The sequence below is a fragment of the Dromiciops gliroides genome, chromosome 4 (genome assembly GCF_019393635.1).
Source record: "Dromiciops gliroides isolate mDroGli1 chromosome 4, mDroGli1.pri, whole genome shotgun sequence".
NCBI classification, from domain to species: Eukaryota; Metazoa; Chordata; class Mammalia; order Microbiotheria; family Microbiotheriidae; genus Dromiciops; species Dromiciops gliroides.
In genome coordinates, this window is record NC_057864.1 from 391629491 (window position 1) to 391649016 (window position 19526).

The 19526-nt window shown below is 40.1% G+C and overlaps 1 protein-coding gene across 1 annotated transcript in view; it reads left to right on the top strand.

Moving 5' to 3' along the window:
* The first annotated feature begins 1652 nt into the window (after positions 1 to 1652).
* CCDC170 (coiled-coil domain containing 170) overlaps positions 1653 to 19526 on the top strand; it is a 112324-nt gene continuing 94450 nt past the window's right edge. Inside the window, 2 exon segments of the mRNA XM_043963117.1 lie at positions 1653 to 1832; positions 15118 to 15122. Of these exon segments, the coding sequence (XP_043819052.1) occupies positions 1701 to 1832; positions 15118 to 15122 (137 nt within the window). The 5' untranslated portion in view covers positions 1653 to 1700.

Here is a 19526-nt window from a genome sequence, read left to right on the forward strand (position 1 = left end):
GAATAGTTAAGTCATTCACAGTTCTTCATCAAACAATATTGCTGTTACTGCACTTCTCTTGGTTCTACTCACTTCACTATACATCAGTTCATACAAGTCTTTCCAGGCTTTTCTGAAATCATCTTACTTGTCATTTTTTATAGCACAATAATATTCCATCACCATCATATACCATGGCTTGTTTAGCCATTCCTCAATTCATGGGTATTCCTTTGACTTCCAATTCTTAGTCACCACTAAAGGTGCTGGAAATATTTTTGTACAAATAGGTTATTTTCTCTTTTGGGATATATCTTTGGGATATAAACCTAGCAGCAGTATTGCTGGATCAAAGAGTATGCACAGTTTGATAGCCCTTTCAGCATAGTTCCAAATTATTCTCCAGAATGGTTGGATCAGTTCACAACTCCACCAACAATGGAGTTTTCCCACATCTCCTCCAATAAACAGTATTTTCCTTTTTTTTGTTATATTTGCTACTCTGATAGTTGTGAGGTTATACCTCAGAGTTTTTTTTTTTTAATCTGATAAGGATTTCAATAGATTGACATGTGAAATCAGATGGAAGGTATTGCATTCTGGGAACTGGACATGTGATTTTCCTGATACTGGGAATTCCCGGGTGAGAAAACTGCTTGAGATAAGACATGCAGTTATGAGAAAGAGCTGAATGACTTCTGCATCAGCAATTCTGCTTGGCTAGATCTTGAGAATATTTGTAGGGAGCACATAGAGAGATCAGGTTGGAGTCAGTTTGGAAGGGCTTTGAATGCCAGGGAAGGTACTTGTATTTTATTAGGTAGTTGATGGGGGAAAAAAAAAGGTTGTTGATTGGAACAGAAAGGGGAGGGATGTTTAGGAAGATCAATCTGAGGTTTAGGTTAGTTTCTACCAGGGAGACCAATTAAGAGGTGAGCAAGAAACTTTGCGGAAGAATCCTCGGATCTTAGCAACTGATGGTGTGGGGTGGAAAAGGGAGGAGTCAATGATTGAGGTGGAAAGGGGTTGGGTTCTCCTGGCTGGGAGATCGCTGCAGCTAAAGTCTCACTTGCACTTTCTGGATGACGTGCCTGGAGGTCATTGGAGTCCCTTAATAACTACCATGGCTGGCCATACGATGACATCAAGAGTTCTTAGTCAAAGTAGGGAGCAAGAGTCCAGCTTCTCTTTTCTAGGTAGCCTCTTCAGGCTCCCTCCTGGTAAAGGAGAAGCATTCTCAATGCTAGTCCCTGTGCCACACTAGTGGTCAACTTATCCCTTGACTGCCTTAAGACCCTCCCGAGGGGCAGCTTGGTGGCGCAGGGGAGAGGGAGAGGGAGAGGAAGAGGGAGAGGGAGAGGGAGAGACCCTCCCGAGAGGAATTCGCGGAGTTGTTGGCCTTTTCCCACAATGGCCATAAATACAAGGCTGCAGGCCGGCAAGCGGATGCATTGCATCCACGCGTGCATTTCCTCCCGGGGATAGAGGCAAGCTCACTTTTCCCGCGAGAATTGACAGGAGTTCTCTCTACTCCACCCCAACTGCTTATGTTTACGCGTTGTTAAGGGAAACGGCTCTTAGGTGATAGAATCCTCACCCTCTCTTAGACTCCCAGGCCAGGGCAGACCGCTTGCGGAGCAGCCACCCGGGCAGGAGGTTCGAGTTCGGAACGAGGGTCCGGATTCCTGGAGAGGCGGCGCACCCTCGCGTACTGGCCAAGCATGAGCCGAGGCAGTAGTAGCGGCAGCGGCAGCAGCGGGGCTAGCTCGCGGCCGGCCTCCACCTGCTCTAGGCTCTTTGAGATGACTAGCAACGCAGCCTTCAATGCCTTCTCTCCCGGAGCTGCGCCCGAGGTATCCATGATCTTAGTAGGCACTCTGGGTGTAGCTGCTGGTGAAAAATTCAGGAGGGGCGAATGGATATGCCCAGATTTTCTCCATATTCCCCCCTCCCCCTTCTCTTTTTGCCTTTTGCAATTATCAAACAACAAAAAAAGTTCTTATTGGGCTAAGAAAGGTGCAAGGGGAAATGATTACCTGGGTTCAAGCTTCCCCTTTGATCTACACTGGCTTTGTGACTAGTAAGTAATTGAGTTAACCTTGCTTTGTTCTGAGTTAACTTTCTAAATTGCTGAGAAAGGTCTCGACCTTCATTATTAAAATGAGTTCCTTCGCTTGCGAGTTCCCGACACCGAGAAAATCACAGGTCCAGTCTCTATTCAATTGGGGACTAAAAGGATAGGAAGAGGTTCAAAAGAAAATAATCTATGAACTGGATAAAATTGGGTGGGTCACCTCAGTTTAAAAAAAAAAAGATTTGGGTCTAGTCAGTAAAAGAGTCTGTCTGAAATTTAGTGGGACTAACTTCAACACTGGCCCGTTTCTTTGGTTACAACGATAGTTTATGTCTGCTAGTAGGCAGTAGTAGTGGAAAATTCAACTCAAGCAATGAATTTGAAATGTGTCTAAATTACAAACTGACTCACTAGGTTTCTCTGCAGAGGTCAAATATCCCAAACCATAAACAAAAACTTTTATTTAGTCCTAGCACTTACAAGACTTCACTGCTCAAGGTATTCTCTCCAGTTTATTATGCAATGTTCTTGTGCCAGTATCAAGTAAAATAAAGGGAACTATCTTTTTTTCTGTTGTGCTTTACCACAGCACAGGGAGGATTGTAAAGATTTAAAGGAATATGAACTGTTATTTTTTGCATTCAAGCAGAAAATAGTAAATGCAAACTAAAGGGATGATTTAGGCACTGGAGAGACCCAATTTGAAGGTGTGTTTACAAACCGGAGCTTTCTGAGTAAGAGTATTCTTAGTTATGAATTTCTCATCTGGGAGTAAACTCTGATTCACTTAAATCATATTCATACCTGTTTTTATATTTTCTCCCCTGATACTAGCATATTTCTTTGCCTGAAGATGAGCACTATTTCAAAATTTGTTTCAAAGACCAAGAGCTTCCAGATACTATACGTGGGGCCAGTAATTAAGGGTGGAATAATGCAAAGAGATCTGGATTTGGAGTAAGAAGACCTGGGTTACAATTCCAGCTCATCCACTTATTACCTGGGACACTTTGGACAAATTATTTAACTTGTCTGGGCTTCAGTTTCTTAATATGATAAGGAAGGGGCTGAACTAAATGATCTCTTAAGATCCCTTCTGGCTCTAAATATATGAATTTATGATTTCAATTCCTTTAACTTTTCATTAAAATTATTTTTCCAATCTTATAAACAAAGTATTTACTTGCTCCTCTTTTTTCTTTTTTTTTTGGCGGGGCAATGAGGGTTAAGTGACTTGCCCAGGGTCACACAGCTAGTAAGTGTCAAGTGTCTGAGGCCAGATTTAAACTCAGGTACTCCTGAATCCAGGGTCAGTGCTTTATTCATTGTGCCACCCAGCTGCCCATACTTGCTCCTCTTTGAACTTTCTTTTAGTTGTAGGCATGTCTCTAAATTTCAGGACTCAATATGCTAATGGATATTCAGTGAGGATTGCAAAATGGTTTCTATATGTGTTACTGCTTTTTTGTGCAGTATCTACATTTAAGAATTACTATGCAATTAATGACTAATATTTATTTGTAGTTTTAGCTGACTACATTTTTTATTAATGTGTACTTCTTTCTCATATTTTACTTGTGAACATTGTTTTTCAATAATTCAATTCAACAAAAATGTTGAGTACATTATGGAAAAAGCACTAATTGTACTGAGGTGGCTATGATGTACTGACTTATTATTAGATAAAGTTCTCACATTTAGAGTACCAAGAGTAAAGTAAATCTTTATAGACAGTATAAAACGATATAATTATTATTGGTTTTTTTACCATTATTGCACCCTTCTTTTTGGGTCTATTTTTGCAGTTTTAAAAAGGTTTTATTAACGCTTTCCCCTTCCCCTCTCTCTCCCTCCCTCCCCTCTCCCCCCTCTTCCCTCCCTTCTCTCCTGTCCCTCCCCTCTCCCCCCTCTTCCCTCTCTTTTCCCCTCCCTCCCCTCTCTCCCTCTCCCTCCCCCTCCTCCCCTCCTCTCCACTCTGTTCCTCTTTCCTTCCCTCCCCTTCCTTCCCTCCTTCCCTCCCTCCCTTCCCTCCCTCCCTTCCCTCCCTCCTTCCCTCCCTCCCTTCCTCCCTCCCCTCCTCTCCACTCTGTTCCTCTTTCCTTCCCTCCCTCCCTTCCCTCCCTCCCTCCCTCCCTTCCTTCCTCCCTCCCTCCCTCCCTTCCTCCCTTCCTTCCTTCCTTCCTTCCTTCCTTCCTTCCTTCCTTCCTTCCTTCCTTCCTTCCTTCCTTCCTTCCTTCCTTCCTTCCTTCCTTCCTTCCTTCCTTCCTTCCTTCCTTCCTTCCTTCCTTCCTTCCTTCCTTCCTTCCTTCCTTCTCTCCCTCCCTCCCTTCTCCCTACTCTTTCTATATCACTTTCTGCTAACATATGCTTCACTACCAATTTCTTTCAAGTCATGGTTGGTCACAACATTGAGAATCTGAATTCTTTCAATGTTATTTTCCTTTATGTTATCATCCTCCTGTAAATAGTTTTCCTGGTTCTTTTTACTTCACTCTACATCAATTCATACAGGTTTTTTCAATTTCCTCTGAATTTCTTTATATTTGTTATTTCTTACAGTGACCTATTACATTCATCTGTGTATTTAGCCATTCCACAACAACGAGTATCTACTTTGTTTATAATTCTTTGCTACTATGAAAAGTGCTGCCTCAAAAATGAAGCATCACAATTGGCTTTTTGTAGAATTAAATATGTACATGGAGTGCATATGTTTGTTTTCTTGTACAATCAGAAGTAAAAAATAATGCTTAAGGAGTTTTTCATAATCATTAATATCTTTTGGTATGTCTGTGTATGAGGGGTGGAGGGAGATACACCCCGTTCCCCCCAAACTTTTTGGTTAATTTTAATTATAAAAGAAATATTTCTTTACAAATTCACTTTCTTCCAGGAAGCTCCTTGTTTGTGAAGATTTAAAAAAAAAAAAAGCATTCCTTCTTAGTCAAGTTGTTTATCTTAGAAATCTGCAAACAAATTACAGAGATCTCATGACAAGAATCAGAGAAATTATTAGGAAAACATCAAAGGAACTCAACATTTATGTTTTGGCAAAATATTGCATAAGAAAAACTGAACAGATATTTGTAGTAAATAACAGAATCATTAAGATAAAAACAACAAGATAGCAGTGTGTTGTAGAAAGCTTATCATTTTGGGCTGTGAGTGAAATAATCAATTGTGTGAAAGGTGGACTATGTTGACAAGAATTGGACTGGATGAACTATTGGGTTGTTTTCTTCTTCTTTTGGGCCTTTATTTACATGGATAACTAGAATGGTTCAATAGTAATGCTATTCATAATACACTATATGAGACAAAAACCACTTTTACTGATCAATTTATTAATTTCATATGGATGTTTCCAGTTATTCTAATGACATTTTCACAATTATTCCCTGTATCTACTTGCACTGTGGATAAAGTAAGACAAGGGAGGTAATATGATGCATATGTGTGTATGTATACATGTACATGTATGTGTATATATATATGTATGTGTGTATATGTGTATATATCTCTTAATATATACACATACATATATACATACATACACATATATATGTATGTATATATTTTTTGTCTGTCTGTCTGTCTATCTATCTATCTATCTATCTATCTATCTATCTATCTATCTATCCGAAGAGAGAGAGAAAAGCATGCAAGCACTGACTTTAGAGTCCTTAGAGTTAGAAGAGTTCAAATCCTGCCTATAATACATACCGAGTGTGTGATCATGGGCAAGTCACTCCTGAACCCACTTCTCTGTGATTGTAAAACTATAGAGGCGCTGCCATCCTGTATAAGTGGAAACAAATTATGTCAGCCCTTTTACTCCATCCTCACCCTCCTCCGAAAAAAGTGAAGGATCCAAAGAAAAGGTAGCAGACCAGTAATCAAAATAAAAACAAAGGATCATCAATTTTTGGTTTCTGTAATGAATTTAAATGTATTTTTTAGCAGCTGTAGTGACTTTCTACAAACAATAAAGACTGTTGCTCAGCTTATATTTAAATTGTTAAACCAACCCCAAAGGTTTACTTTTGCAAGTTCAAGGACAAACTTTTTTTTTTTTAAATTGAAGAGGGGAGTAACTTGCTTCACTAAGAATTATTTACAGTATGCTTTGTTATCCAAGGTTCCTTTTTCCTTGTTTCTTTGTTTTCCTTCCAATTTTTCCTTCGAAACTGCTGGTGTAGTGGCGTTGATCTAAGGCAAAAGAGTTCAAAGACATGGTTTAGAAAACCCAGATTCATTCTTCCCCCTTTTCCTTATTAACACCAACAAAGCTAATTGTTATTTTAGTTATTGCCTTATAGTTCAGATGTTGCTGGACTAAATTTTCTAAAGTGTTACATGCATAAATCAAGTACTATCTGTATACACCACTTATTTAAATACATGGGAGTATAAAAATCAACTTTAAAAGTTTAATTTATCAGGGAAAAAAGTATTTTTTGAATCATGCCCATCAGTTTTGGCTATGTTCTTTTTTCTTGGAATCATGAGATCATAATATTCTAGCTTATGTGAATGTTAACACCAGGGTAACCGTTTCTGACTTGAATAAAGATTCTTGTACCTTTCCCCCCAATTAATATATGTACAACTTAGGAGATGGGGATACTATAAGCACAGATCAGTGAAGGAACCAGAACCTGCTGGAATCCAGGTCATGGGGGTTTTGAATTTCTTCAATTAATGAGGTCAGTTTTGGAAATGTTGAGTCTAAGTTGAGGTCTAGACATCCAGTATTAGCCAGCTGAAGGGCTCAGGAAAACTTCATGGAGAAGGTGGTACTTAAGCTGAGTTTTTTAAAAGAAATAAGGGGGTCAGCTAGGTGATGCAGTGGATAAAGCACTGGCCCTGGATTCAGGAGGACCTGAGTTCAAATCCAGCCTCAGACACTTGACACTTACTAGCTGTGTGACCCTGGGCAAGTCATTTAACCCTCACTGCCCTGCAAAAAAAATAAAAGTAATAAGGGATTCTAAGAGGTGAGCATGGAGAGGGAAACTATTTCCAACACAGGGAAGAGCTGGTTCAAAGGCTTGGGTGAGAATGGTATGAAGGCCTATTTGATTTGAATGAACTGTAACTTGGGAAGAACATTAATGTAGAATGAGGCAAGAAGGTTAAGATGGGGCCAGGTTGTGAAGGACTTGAGATGCCAAGCAGAGGAGTTTATATTTCAACCTAGAATCAATAGGGAGCCACTGAAGTTTGAGTAGTAGAGGGACATGATTTGACCCTAGGTGTCTTCAGAATTCAAGTGCAGGACTTGCATCCATTAATAATAACAGCTAGCATTTATAGATTACTTTAAGGTTTGCCCATCCCTTCACAGACATTCTCATTTTATCACTAGTGTGTGGCTCAGTAGTGAATCTCTGCAAGCTTTAAAGCTTGTCTGATGAATCTAGGCAGATTCATGGCTACTTGTATCTGGGTCAAATTATCATGGAATCAAACTTTCTAAGTCTCAATTATAGGCTATAGACTAAGGTGCTAAAAGTACTTGGACCTGGAATGACATTGCACAGAAAGGTTCAAATAGACCTTAGGCTGGGGAAACTTGGTCACACCCCAGGGATAGTCTATAAATGATCAACCTAGTTGAGAACTGAGGTCATTGCAGAAGTTGGATCAAATGTAACTTTCCAGTGAAATCCTAGAAGAAGAACTCCCTGGGGTTGGAGGGGGGTGGGGAAGGAGAGGCCTTGACTTTGGCCTTGGCCAGATCTTCTTCTTCCCTCATTTCTACCTCTCCTTACTTTGGCTAGAAGAGGACCTTGTGAATTTTTTTTTGAAGGGCAGTGGGGGTTAAGTGACTTGCCCAGGGTCACACAGCTAGTAAATGTCAAGTGTCTGAGGCTGGATTTGAACTCAGGTCCTCCTGAATCCAGGGCTGGTGCTTTATCCACTGTGCCACCTAGCTGCCCCCTGACCTTGTGAATTTTAATGGTTGTGTGTGGAAGATTTTGAAATTCCCATCTGTGCCCTAGTGTTGACCCCAAAGCAGCTGATAGCAGTGTCTGTTTTGGGAGCTAAGGACAGACTGGACATGGGTTCACAGATCTACAGAAAGCCTAGCAAAGAAATCCCATTCCTAAAGGGGAAATTCTTAGGCAAACCATGGAGAAGAGACAGTACTTCCAAACACCAGAAGTTGTGGGTTATTCCTTTGTAAATGTGCTTTCTAGGCTTGAACCCACTTTCCCAAGGCTTCTCTATGTACTTGTGGGAGAATAAGCCAGACTTTTCTAGGGGCGTTTTGTGCCAACTCTTCTTAATATAAATGAATACTTCTTTCTAAAAGTGACTTAAGGCAAGATGACCAAAATGGTCCTCAGCTGATAGTCTTGTTGAGGAGGCTCAGTGGTGGGGACTTGGCTCAATGGCAGTAAAAAATCATCCTTGACTCTTTATGGGTATCTCTAGAACCCTGAGGGGGAGAAGTTGCTCCAAGAGTCTTGTAGGTGAGGGTGGGAGTTAGGACAAGGATCCTTGGAGCTTATTAAGGTTACGAGTTTTTTTGTTTAGTCATTTTTCAGTTGTGTCTTCCTTTTTGGGACCCCTTTGTGGGTTTTCTTGGCAAGGATATTGGAGTGGTTTGCTATTTCCTTCTCCAGCTTATTTTACAGAAGAGAAAATTGAAGCAAACAGGGTTAAGTGACTTGCCCAGGGTCACACAGCTAGTAAGTGTCTGAGGCTAGATTTGAACTTGGAAAGATGAATCTTCCTGATTCCAGGTCTGTCACTCTATCTACTGTGAGACCTAGCTGCCCCTTAGGCTACAAGTAGGTGACTGCTAAGACCTCTTCCAGCTCTAAGTCCATGACCCTGTGATACTATGTGAATGCTCCTCTCAGCTGAGGGGAATCCTTTCCCACGGAAGTCTACTGCAGCTGTGCTAATCACCTAAACTTCTTTTCCAACCCCACCTTTCCAGGCATATAGGGTAACATGGAGCTCTGGGTTTGACAACAATATTGTTCATTCTTCAGGGCCTTAACCAATGATGCCAGAAATTAGAGTCCAACCATAGGGTGGTGAGGGAAAGACCTTCCTAGAAGAAGCAGTCGTTTGTCAGGCTTGAGAGACTAAATGGAAGTCTAAACTTGGCTCCAATGTTTGAAGCCCCCAGTTCAAAAAGAAGTTGGCAGTATCCACTTATTATACACACACATATATGTGTATATATATATATATGTATGTGCATACATATGTGTGTGCATATATGCATATAGGTGTATACATATACATATATATATATATATTTAAAGAGAGACAGAGAGAGACTAACATGGATAGACAGATATAGAAAAACAGAGACAGGTGGAAGGTAGTTTCAGTGGAAAGCTACTGGGGTGGGATAATGGGACAGAACTGGCAAAGGCCTCCTGTAGAAGGTAAGATTTGAGCAGGTAAGATATGAATGGTCAGCAATCAGAAGCCCAGAGTCTTATGGTGAGAACTTGAGTTCCTCATTGGAAGTGGAGGCTGGAGTATGGGACCATGATAGCTTGAAGGTGATGGGAAGTAGATACCCAATGACTGGGAAATAGCTAACCAAATTGTGCCATTTGGGTATTTTGGAATCTTACTGCATCATGAGAAAAGCTGAATAGGAAGAAAACAGAAAAGCAAGGGAAGAGTTAGAAGAACTGATGTAAAGTAAAGTAAGCAGAAATCCCCATTTAGGATTTTCTTGGTAAAATTACTAGAGTGGTTTGCCATTTCCTTCTCTAGCTCATTTTATTGATGAGGAACTGAGGCAAACACGGTTAAGTGACTTGCTCAGGTTCACACAGCTAGTAAGTATCTGAGACCAGATTTGAACTCAGGAAGATGTTTTCTTGACTCGAGGTCTGGCACTGTATCCATTGCACCATCCAGATCTCCTGAAAAACAATATAGGGGCAGCTAGGTGGCACAGTGGATAGAGCACTAGCCCTGGATTCAGGAGGACCTGAGTTCAAATCCGGCCTCAGACACTTAACACTTACTAGTTGTGTGACCCTGGGCAAGTCACTTAACCCCAATTGCCCCACCAAAAAATCCCCCCCCAAAAAGCAAAAAAAACCCAAACCCGATATAAAAATGACTATGAGAACATTAATAGAAAGAATAACAAACATACCTTTATCTTTTGCAGAGGTGGGTGACTGTGGGTGTGGAGCATTGTCCAAATTGTCAAACTCAGTTGATGTGCAGTTAGTTTTGCTGAACTACATCCCATCCCCTTTCTTTTTAATTTTTTCTTACAAAGGATAACTTGATGGGTAGGGGATAGTGGAGGGATATTTTTGGAAATGAAAAGAATATAAACAAGATACCAAAACATTTAAAATATTTAAAAAAAGAAAGTAGAGTGATTCAGTAGGGGAATAACTTTTCGAGGTCATAAAGAATTTTCTGTAGCTAGAAGTGTTCACCTCCTTCCCTCCACTTAATAAACTTCAGTGTCTCCTTATAACCTCTTGGATAAAATATGAACTCCTGGTTCACTTGTAAAGTCCTCACAATCTGGCCTCTTTCTAGTGGTATGCTAGTAAATGTTTAACAATTGGCCTTTGGGGGGAAAAATGAAACACACTTAAGTTTAATCTGCATAATTCACATTTTCTCCATCCCTTTCTTAAGTCTAGACAATCAACAAAACAATAAATCAAGCCCTGATTTGTATCATTGGCCAATATCCAGGGTGTAAATGCTCACAATGAAAGTTTAATGATTGGCTGTCTAATTCAAGTTGGCTCTGGCACACTCCTGCCCCTTCCTGCCTTTCCAGTCTTCCTACTCCTCTCCATGTACCCTATGACCCAATGCCGCCTCTTGCTATCTCTTACATGTAATATTCTATCTCTGGACACAGTGCCTTTTCATTGGCTATCATGTGGACAGGGAATATTTTCAATCATCTCTGCCTCTGAACATCCCTGGCCTTCTTCAAGACAGCTCAAATCCCAGCTTCTGCAAGAGGCCTTTTTCAGACTTTCTTTTGAGAGTATCTCCCATTTACACTGAATCTGTCTAGGACATACATAGTTATTTGCATGTTGTCTCCTCCTTAGAATGTGATTTGCTTATGGGTAGAGACTGTGTTTTGGTCTTTCTTTGAATTCCCCAGTGTTTAGCACCGCTAGGAACATTTTAGGTGTTTAATGAATGCTTGTTGAAAGACTAACTGGATAATCTTCCATCGGAGTCCTGGTAGAGATTACTGAATTGGTTGAAACTAGGACTAGATGACCTTTAAGTTCCCTTCTCTCAAAGATTCCATGTTTCAGTTGCTAGGCTCATGCCTACCATGGGACTCTGCAGATGATCTTGCCACTTATTAGCAGCCTGCCCTCCATATGGCAACCACAATAATGGCAGATGTTCACTTGTAGGAAGGACTAGCCCCCATCTCACAAGGGTGTTGTGAGGATCAGATGAGATATCACGTATAGATCTTTACAAACCTTAAAGCACTATATAGGTGCTACTATTATTGTGAATAACAATAGTATTTATATTATTATTGGTTATTATTAGTGGTAATAATAATCATCCATGTATCTTAAAATCAAATGGAAAGAAATGAATAATATATATGACCTGAAAAGGCAAGGGAGTAATGAATTCTGTAATCCCTGTACTACCGAAATCAAGAATATTTTAATTTTGAGCCATAGGTAGTTTGTGTTTTTGCTAGAGTACCCAACAATTTAAAATGCTTATCACTATTTTCCTGGACACTCAAAGTACCAGTCCAGTTCCCTACTTTGTTCTCATCTCTGTAGTTCACCAGGGTTTTCCAGAATGGGAGAATTATAACTCTGTGCTATGCTGGACCAGACTGAGGTGCATTTTGCACTCTGCCCTTTTCTTTAGACTTATGAATTGCTTGTGCCTTGTCTAAGGTCAAAGGCTAGTTCCAGCCATTGGCCCCAGGAGAGGGATGCTTTGTCCTGGAATCTGGACTCTGTTGTGGAACCTCATTAATTCTGTAGGGTGTGTGGTCAGCTAGGAACACTTTCCTTAGCAGAGCCAACTAGTTCAGATTGGGGATCTAGGATGAGAACTGACTTTCATATAGCAATAGGGCTAAGTGGAGACATTACTTTTTATAGGTATGCAGTGGATGCTAACTGTAGCTGACACTGGCCCAGAGGCCAGTAAATGTCACAGCAGCTTAGGAAACTGTGATATAATTTCAAACAAAGCCATAGCAGACAGATTGGTGAAGTAGGAGTCAGGAAATCTGGTTTCTCATTCTTGCCTTCCTACTAGTAGCTCTGTGATCTTTATTGTTTTTTGTTTTTCTTTTTGGTGAGGCAATTGGGGTTAAGTGACTTGCTCATGGTCACACAGCTAGTAAGTGTGTAAAGTGTCTGAGGCTGGATTTGAACTCAGGTACTCTTGAATCCAGGGCCGATGCTCTATCCACTGTGCCACCTAGCTGCCCCTAGCTCTGTGATCTTGGGTTAACTCACTTAATCTCACTGGCCCCTTGGTATTTTGATCTCTCAAATGAGTTTGATGGCCTTGTTTGAATAGGGATCATTTAGATCCAAGTCTTTCACCTCTATCCTTCTACAAAACATTCATGACGATTATAATTAAGTGCAAAGAAGTAAGCAATTCTGGTGAGTTGCTCTTTCTGTCTGTTAATAGCATCACTTAGTGTAAACTTTCCCCACAGATGTAGACTTCTTTTTTTTGGTAAAAGTTGTGCTATAGGTTTAATAACTGATAAGACATCTAAGATTTTGTCAGTGAGATTATTTATGTATCACTGAGTTAAATGGCTAACTTCCTATCCCAAATAGGAAAATTTTATAGTTGAAAAATAAACACAACCCAGATATTTTATTGGAAATTCAGTGATACCTTCCCCTTTCTCTTTTCTTTTGCTGTCCAAGGTCAAAGGTCAGGGTTCTCTGTCACTGCTTTGGCTGTTAAGGACATGACAAACACCACACTTTGAATATATCAGATTCTGTTAGCATAAAGAGACCAGCGTGTGGAAGATAGAAACTGCAAACTTTGTTGTTCAGTCATTATTTTAGTCATGGTTTTCTTGGCAAAGGTATTGAAATGGTTTGTCATTTCCTTCTCCAACTCATTTTACAGATGAGGAAACTGAGGCAAACAGGGTTAAGTGACTTGCCCAGGGTCACACAGCTAGTAATTGTCTGAGGCTGGGTTTGAACTCACAAAGATGAGTCTTCCTGGCTTCAGGCCTGGTACTCTATCCACTTAGCTTCATTAAATATGCTTTCAAATGGTCTTTTCAATCAAATAATCAATCAACAAACACTGAGTAAGCACTGCGTGGACCAGATACCATACTAAGACAAAAGTGACAGTCTCTACTCTCAAGAAGTGTATACAGACACACACTTTGTCACATACACATATATGCATATATGTATATATACACATAAATGGACACGCACATATGTAGATATCCGTACACACATATCTCTGATTCTGGGCTGGCCCTGATGAGCCAGGCATTGTTAGTTTGGGTTATGGGAACAAAATAAGACACTTGGATATTGTCTAACAGTTAACAAAGAAATTTACTTAGCCATAGCAGGTTAAGGTTATCAATAAGGATGAGCATTTGAGGGGACCTTGAGTTGATTTAACTGAGTGATTCTCCCTTGTGTGAATTGTTCATTGTTTTCCAAAAGCCAAGTGTCAGAAAGAAGGTCTGGAGCTCTTCCTGCCTATTTTTACTTAGGTGACAACAGCCTAAGACTTTAGATTATTGATCCATTCAAGTTTCGAAGATGGGTTCAATAATTTTTTTTTTTTGCAGGGCAATGAGGGTTAAGTGACTTGCCCAGGGTCACACAGCTAGTAAGTGTCAAATGTCTGAGGCCGGATTTGAACTCAGGTCCTCCTGAATCCAGGGCAAGTGCTTTATCTACTGAGCCACCTAGCTGCCCCCGGGTTCAATACTTTTTTTTTTTTGGGCAGGGCAATGGGGGTTAAGTGACTTGCCCAGGGTCACACAACTAGTAAGTGTCAATGGTCTGAGGCTGGATTTGAACTCAGGTAATCCTGAATCCAGGGCCAGCGCTTTAATCACTGTGCCATCTACCTGCCCCAGGGTTCAAGACTTTTAAAGGAAAAACTAGCATAACTTGGGAGAGGTTAGTACATAGCTTGTAAGTGTCTGATGCTGGATTTGAACTCAGGTCCCTGACTCCAGGCCCAGAGCTCTATCTACTGTGCTATGTAGCTGTCTTTACAAGGGACATACAAGATAGATATAAAGGGTAAGCACTAGCGACAGAGGAGACCAGAAAAAACTTCTTGCAGAAAGTGATGCTTGAGCTATCTTAAAGGGAAACCAAGAGATTTTGGGTGGTGGGGGTAAGGAAGGACAACATTACAGCTATGGAGGACAGGAAATGTTGTGTACTGCCTAGGGTAGTGGACTTAAATCTAGGAAGACCTGGATTTAAATTCTGCCTTAGACACTTATTAGTTTGGGAATTACGAACCTGGGCAAATAACAACCCCAGTGCTTCATCTGTAAAATGAGCTCTAAATGGGCTCTAAGCTCTCTAGGGTCCTTCCCAGCTCTAAATGTATGATCTTAAGGCATGGACATGGGAGATGGGGTATGTGAGGGAACAGCAAATAGGCCATCATGGCTCCAATGTAGAGTGCTTGGAGGGGAGTGAAATGTGAGAAGACTGGACAAGTAGGAAGAAGCCAGATGCCAAATAGCTATAAATGTCAAACAGAAGAGTTTATATATGATTTGAGACATAATAGGGAGGCACTGAAGATGATTGAGTAAGAAGTAATTAAGCATCACCAAACTTGGGTTTTTTGAAAACTACTTTGACAGCTGTTTGGAGGATGGATTGGAGTGGGAAAGAGATGAGTCAGAGAAGCCAATTTGGAGACCATTTTAACAGTCTCACTGGAGAGGAGATAAGGGCCTGAACCAGAGTGATGGCTGTATAAGTGGAGAGAAGGGGCTATTTACAAGACACATTGTAGGGATAAAAATGACAAGATTTAGCAACTGATTAGATAGGTGGGGTCAGGGAGAGTGAGGAGTCTATTTTGTTTTTGTTGTTTTGCTGGGCAGTGAGGGTTAAGTGACTTGCCCAGGGTCACATATAGCTAGTAAATGTCAAGTGTCTGAGGCTGGATTTGAACTCAGGTCTTCCTGAATCCAGGGCCAGTGCTTCATCCACTGAGCCATCTAGCTGCCCCATGAGGAGTCTATTTTAAAAAACATTTTTAGATTAGATAGGTTGCTATGAAGTTATTAATTTTTAGAATTATGTTAAGAGATATAGATCAGTACAAAGTAACAAAACCCCAAAATAAACTCCAGAAAGAAGTATGGTTCCTAAAGATTTTAGCCAACTCTATATATGTGTATTCTTTCCTTTTCTGACTTCTGTTTCATCAGTTCTAATTCTCAGGGAGTTTGTTGCTTGGGAAAGGTTTTGTACCTCTTATGCTAAACTGTTAGTTCCCTTTCCACTTCTTTCTTCCATAACTCTCATTTCTTTTTTGACTTTTTCCTCCAGCATTCTCATATTGTCTATAAACATATTTTGTGGTTCTCATTTAGTCATGTCTGACTCTTCATGACCTCATGGACCAACTGACCACAGCATTTTCTTCTCAAAGATACTGGAGTGGTTTACGATTTCTTCTCCAGTTTTATGAAGGTTGGGGTTAAGTGACTTGCCCAGGGTCACATAGCTAGTAAGTGTCTGAGGTCATATTTGAACCAGCCACAGTAGAATCCAAAGGGCTCATAGGCAGAAGGTCAATTACATATAAAAGAGGAATTGGCTTGTAGAACTGAGCAGAAGGGGGTCCAGGAGGAGAGGAAAATCAGAATCAAGAGCTAATGCAGAAAATCAACAAGACGGGAAACATGGAAAACCAAGAGAAGGGGTCCTGGAACTATAGGAAAGAGCCCTTGACAATTTTTTTCTTAGTGAACTTGGGAGGGCTTTTAAACTAGGATTTACAGAGATAGCTTCACTTCCCTAATTTTCCTGTTAATGATGGTGAATGGGAGACAGCTGAGTTAGGGCTACCATCAGATGGAAAGTCAGGAAATGGAGACAATTCTTGATCATTTGTGTCAGTGGGAAATAGGAAGAGGCTGAAAAATAAAGTTTTAAAATAATTTGTCAACCTCTCAAGCCTTTCCCCATAGCTTCTAACAAAAAACATCCTTGTCAGACTTGAGACTTGAACTTCACTTTTTAAAAATTCTCTAGTATTTTTGCTGTTCAGCAAAAAAAGCAAGTGGAAGCATCAAGAACTTTCAGAAACCTTCAATACCCGCCCCCCCTTCCCTTCCTTTTAAATATCAGGACTAATTAATCTGTAAATAGAATTACACAACCTCAAAGTTGGAAGGCACGTCAGAGGTGATATAGTCTAAATAAAAATGAAAAGCAACCCCCTCTACTGCATACTCAGCTAGTGGTCAGTCCTGAAGATCTCCTTATCTGCTCAGACAGTGTGTTCTGCTTTTGAATAGCTTGATTGCCAGGAAGTTTTCCCTTATGCCAAGCCTTATTCATCCTCTGAAGATTTCTCCTCTTGGTCCTATAATATTTCTATCTTCTGGGGCTTTGCTTTTCAAATACTTAAAAAGTGTTCATGTTCTCCCTAACTCTTCTTTCACCAGGCTAATACATTTCTTTTCCCATCAACCAAGTCTTCATTATTTCACGATCTTGAGGCTCTCTCACCATCCTAGATATCCTCCTCTGGATATTTCCTGGTTTGTCAATATCATTGCTAAAATACGATACCCTAAACTGAACCAATTACTTCACATGTGATCTGTCTGGGAAAGAGTAGATTTCTTCCTAATCCTAGTTTCTTTTAGTGTGGCCTAAAGTTGTGTTAGCCCTAAAATAATTAAATGTGAATTCTGGGAAAGACCAGACAAAAATTTGGGCAGGAGAAAAACCGCATTGGGAACAAAGAGGATATGTAAAAGTTTTAGAATTCATAGGACTATGTAGGTAAGATGAGAACCTTGGATTTGGAGAGGAAAACCAAATTGGAGATCTGGGGAGAGGGAATTAGAAAGAATTGGTAATTGTAGCAAGACCAGAATTTTGAACAGATTAAGGGAGAAAGGAAAAAAAAAAGAGTCGGAGAAATTCCATAGAAGGGCCTGCTGTATAGTTGAACCCTGAATAATGACAGGAGAAAAAAAGCTTAGTTATAGGAAAATGGAGATATAAAGTAGAATTTAAGATCTTTTGTGTTGAAGAGGCAGACATTCATTTTCTTATTTTCTATTCATGGGATAATAAGACAACTAGATATCATAGAAGCGGAGCCAGTCGGAGGCATTGTGGGCCAGGGGGCATTGTGCGCTCAATTGTGAGTGAGCTTATCTCTATTTTTAAGCTTTCAAGCTATCCTTTTCTTATAGAAGGTTTCGATTGAGCTAGCCTATGCAGCAATTTCTACTGTTCCTATAATGAGCAGCAGACTCAAATCCTATGTTGCAGTCTTTGGTAAATTAACATGAGATTGCTTCAAGTGGTATCTGTGAAGCATAGCACAGATTGAGTCCTCTCTGGTAGTAAGGAAGGAAACATTTCAGTTTTCTAGTAAGGCCTTATGTGTGGAGTTAAATCCTCAACAAAACCAAGGATGGCTCCAAATTTCTTAAAGGAAAAATCAAGGAAATTTTGGGAGCATTTGCTCCCCCCAAAAGGACTTACTCTAACCTCAGTACATGACAGAAGTCTACATTTTTGGAGTATGTCACAGTGAACACCTGAATGATGATCTGTGATTGCCTATCCTGGGTTAAACTAATTATTTAGTTCAAACTAAAAATTTCTTCTTTTCATTCTATCAGTTAGTATACCACCTAGGAGTGTTGGTGATTATACTCTCCATGCTCCTTTAAAGAGTGAATTGTGATTTAGTGTGACTTCCTCCTCCTCCTCCTCCTCCTCCTCCTCCTCCTCCTCCTCCTCCTCCTCCTCCTCCTCCTCCTCCCCCTCCTCCTCCCCCTCCTCCTCCTCCCCCTCCTCCTCCTCCTCTTCCTCCCCCTCCTCCCCCTTCCTCTTCCTCCTTCACTTTGTTAGGAGCAAAAGATCATTGATTTAGACTTGGGTGAATCCAATGTCTTCATTTTACAGATAAGGTAATTGAGCTCTAGAATGATTAAGTGACTTTCCCATGTATGTAGAGGGAGTAAAATGCAAAGCTGGGATTAAAACTCAGACACTCTTTCTACTCCCCAACACTGCTTTTACCAATGAACCAAGTTGCTGATAGGAAACAATTTAAGATTAGAAAACAATTTCAAGTCTAGATCAAACAAATTATTCTCAGGAAAATGTTAACAGCATTAAATTTTATTAAAGAATGGAAGCTGAATTTCTTTAAGGTAATTGATAGGCTTTTCATATTCAGCAGCCAGCTGGTTTCTTCTTTGTAAAACTGGCCAAGTTTTTATATTGGTTTGATTCTCCACAAAACCACAGGAAGCTATATTGTAGGATAACTTTGATCCATCAGCTTTTCTATCCTTAAAAGAATCATGGTGGCCACAAAATACATTTTAATTGTTCTTCAACTGATCCAGGAACTAATGGGTGACATCATCATTAATTAACAATGCTCCTCTTATTGGGAAAATACAGAGAAGACATTTTTGAATGGAAGTTTTTGTGGTTGTAGCATGAGTGCTGTTACTCAGGGGCAGAGACTTTGTTTAACTAACTTTATGTAGGTTTGATGCTTGTGCCAGATGTATGAGGTCAATGAATTGTATTTGATGATATGTACTCATTTAAGCAACTAGTGTTTTAAGATGTGTTTACCACCAGTATTATCCGTTTCTGCTTGGAAGTTCCTGGAAGGAAATCAATTTAATTCTTCATCTTCTCTACTCTGTATTCTCTCATTTGGTGACCTCATCAACTTGCATGGGTTTAATTACAAGGGAAGAGAATAAACATTTATTAAGCACTATTAAACTAGGCATTGTGCTAAGTACTTTACAAATATTATCTCATTTGATCCTTATAATTATCATCTCAATTCAGATGATTGCTAGTTAGAGAAATAAAGCATTTATTAAGCACAGGCCCTATGCTAAGCCTAATACAAACCAAATAATAGTTTTTACCCTTGAGAAACTTACATTCTAGTGGGGAAAGAGGAGTTAGAAAGAAGCTAAGGGGAGTATGGTGTGGAGATAGCTGGGAAGTGTCTTGGAGGCCTGCTTCTGGGAAAGATAAGCTCATTTATTAGAGCCCATTGTTTCAAGAGCAGAATCTTCTCTGTGGAGGAGATTGCTAAGAGTATAGATAGCATGGAGAATGGATATGACTCCCACATCTGTATATCTAGCCTTAGTCTTTTTTCTGACTGCAGTAATCCATTTCCTTCCCCCCTCCTTTTTTTTCCAGGAAAATGGGGATTAAATGACTTGCCCAGG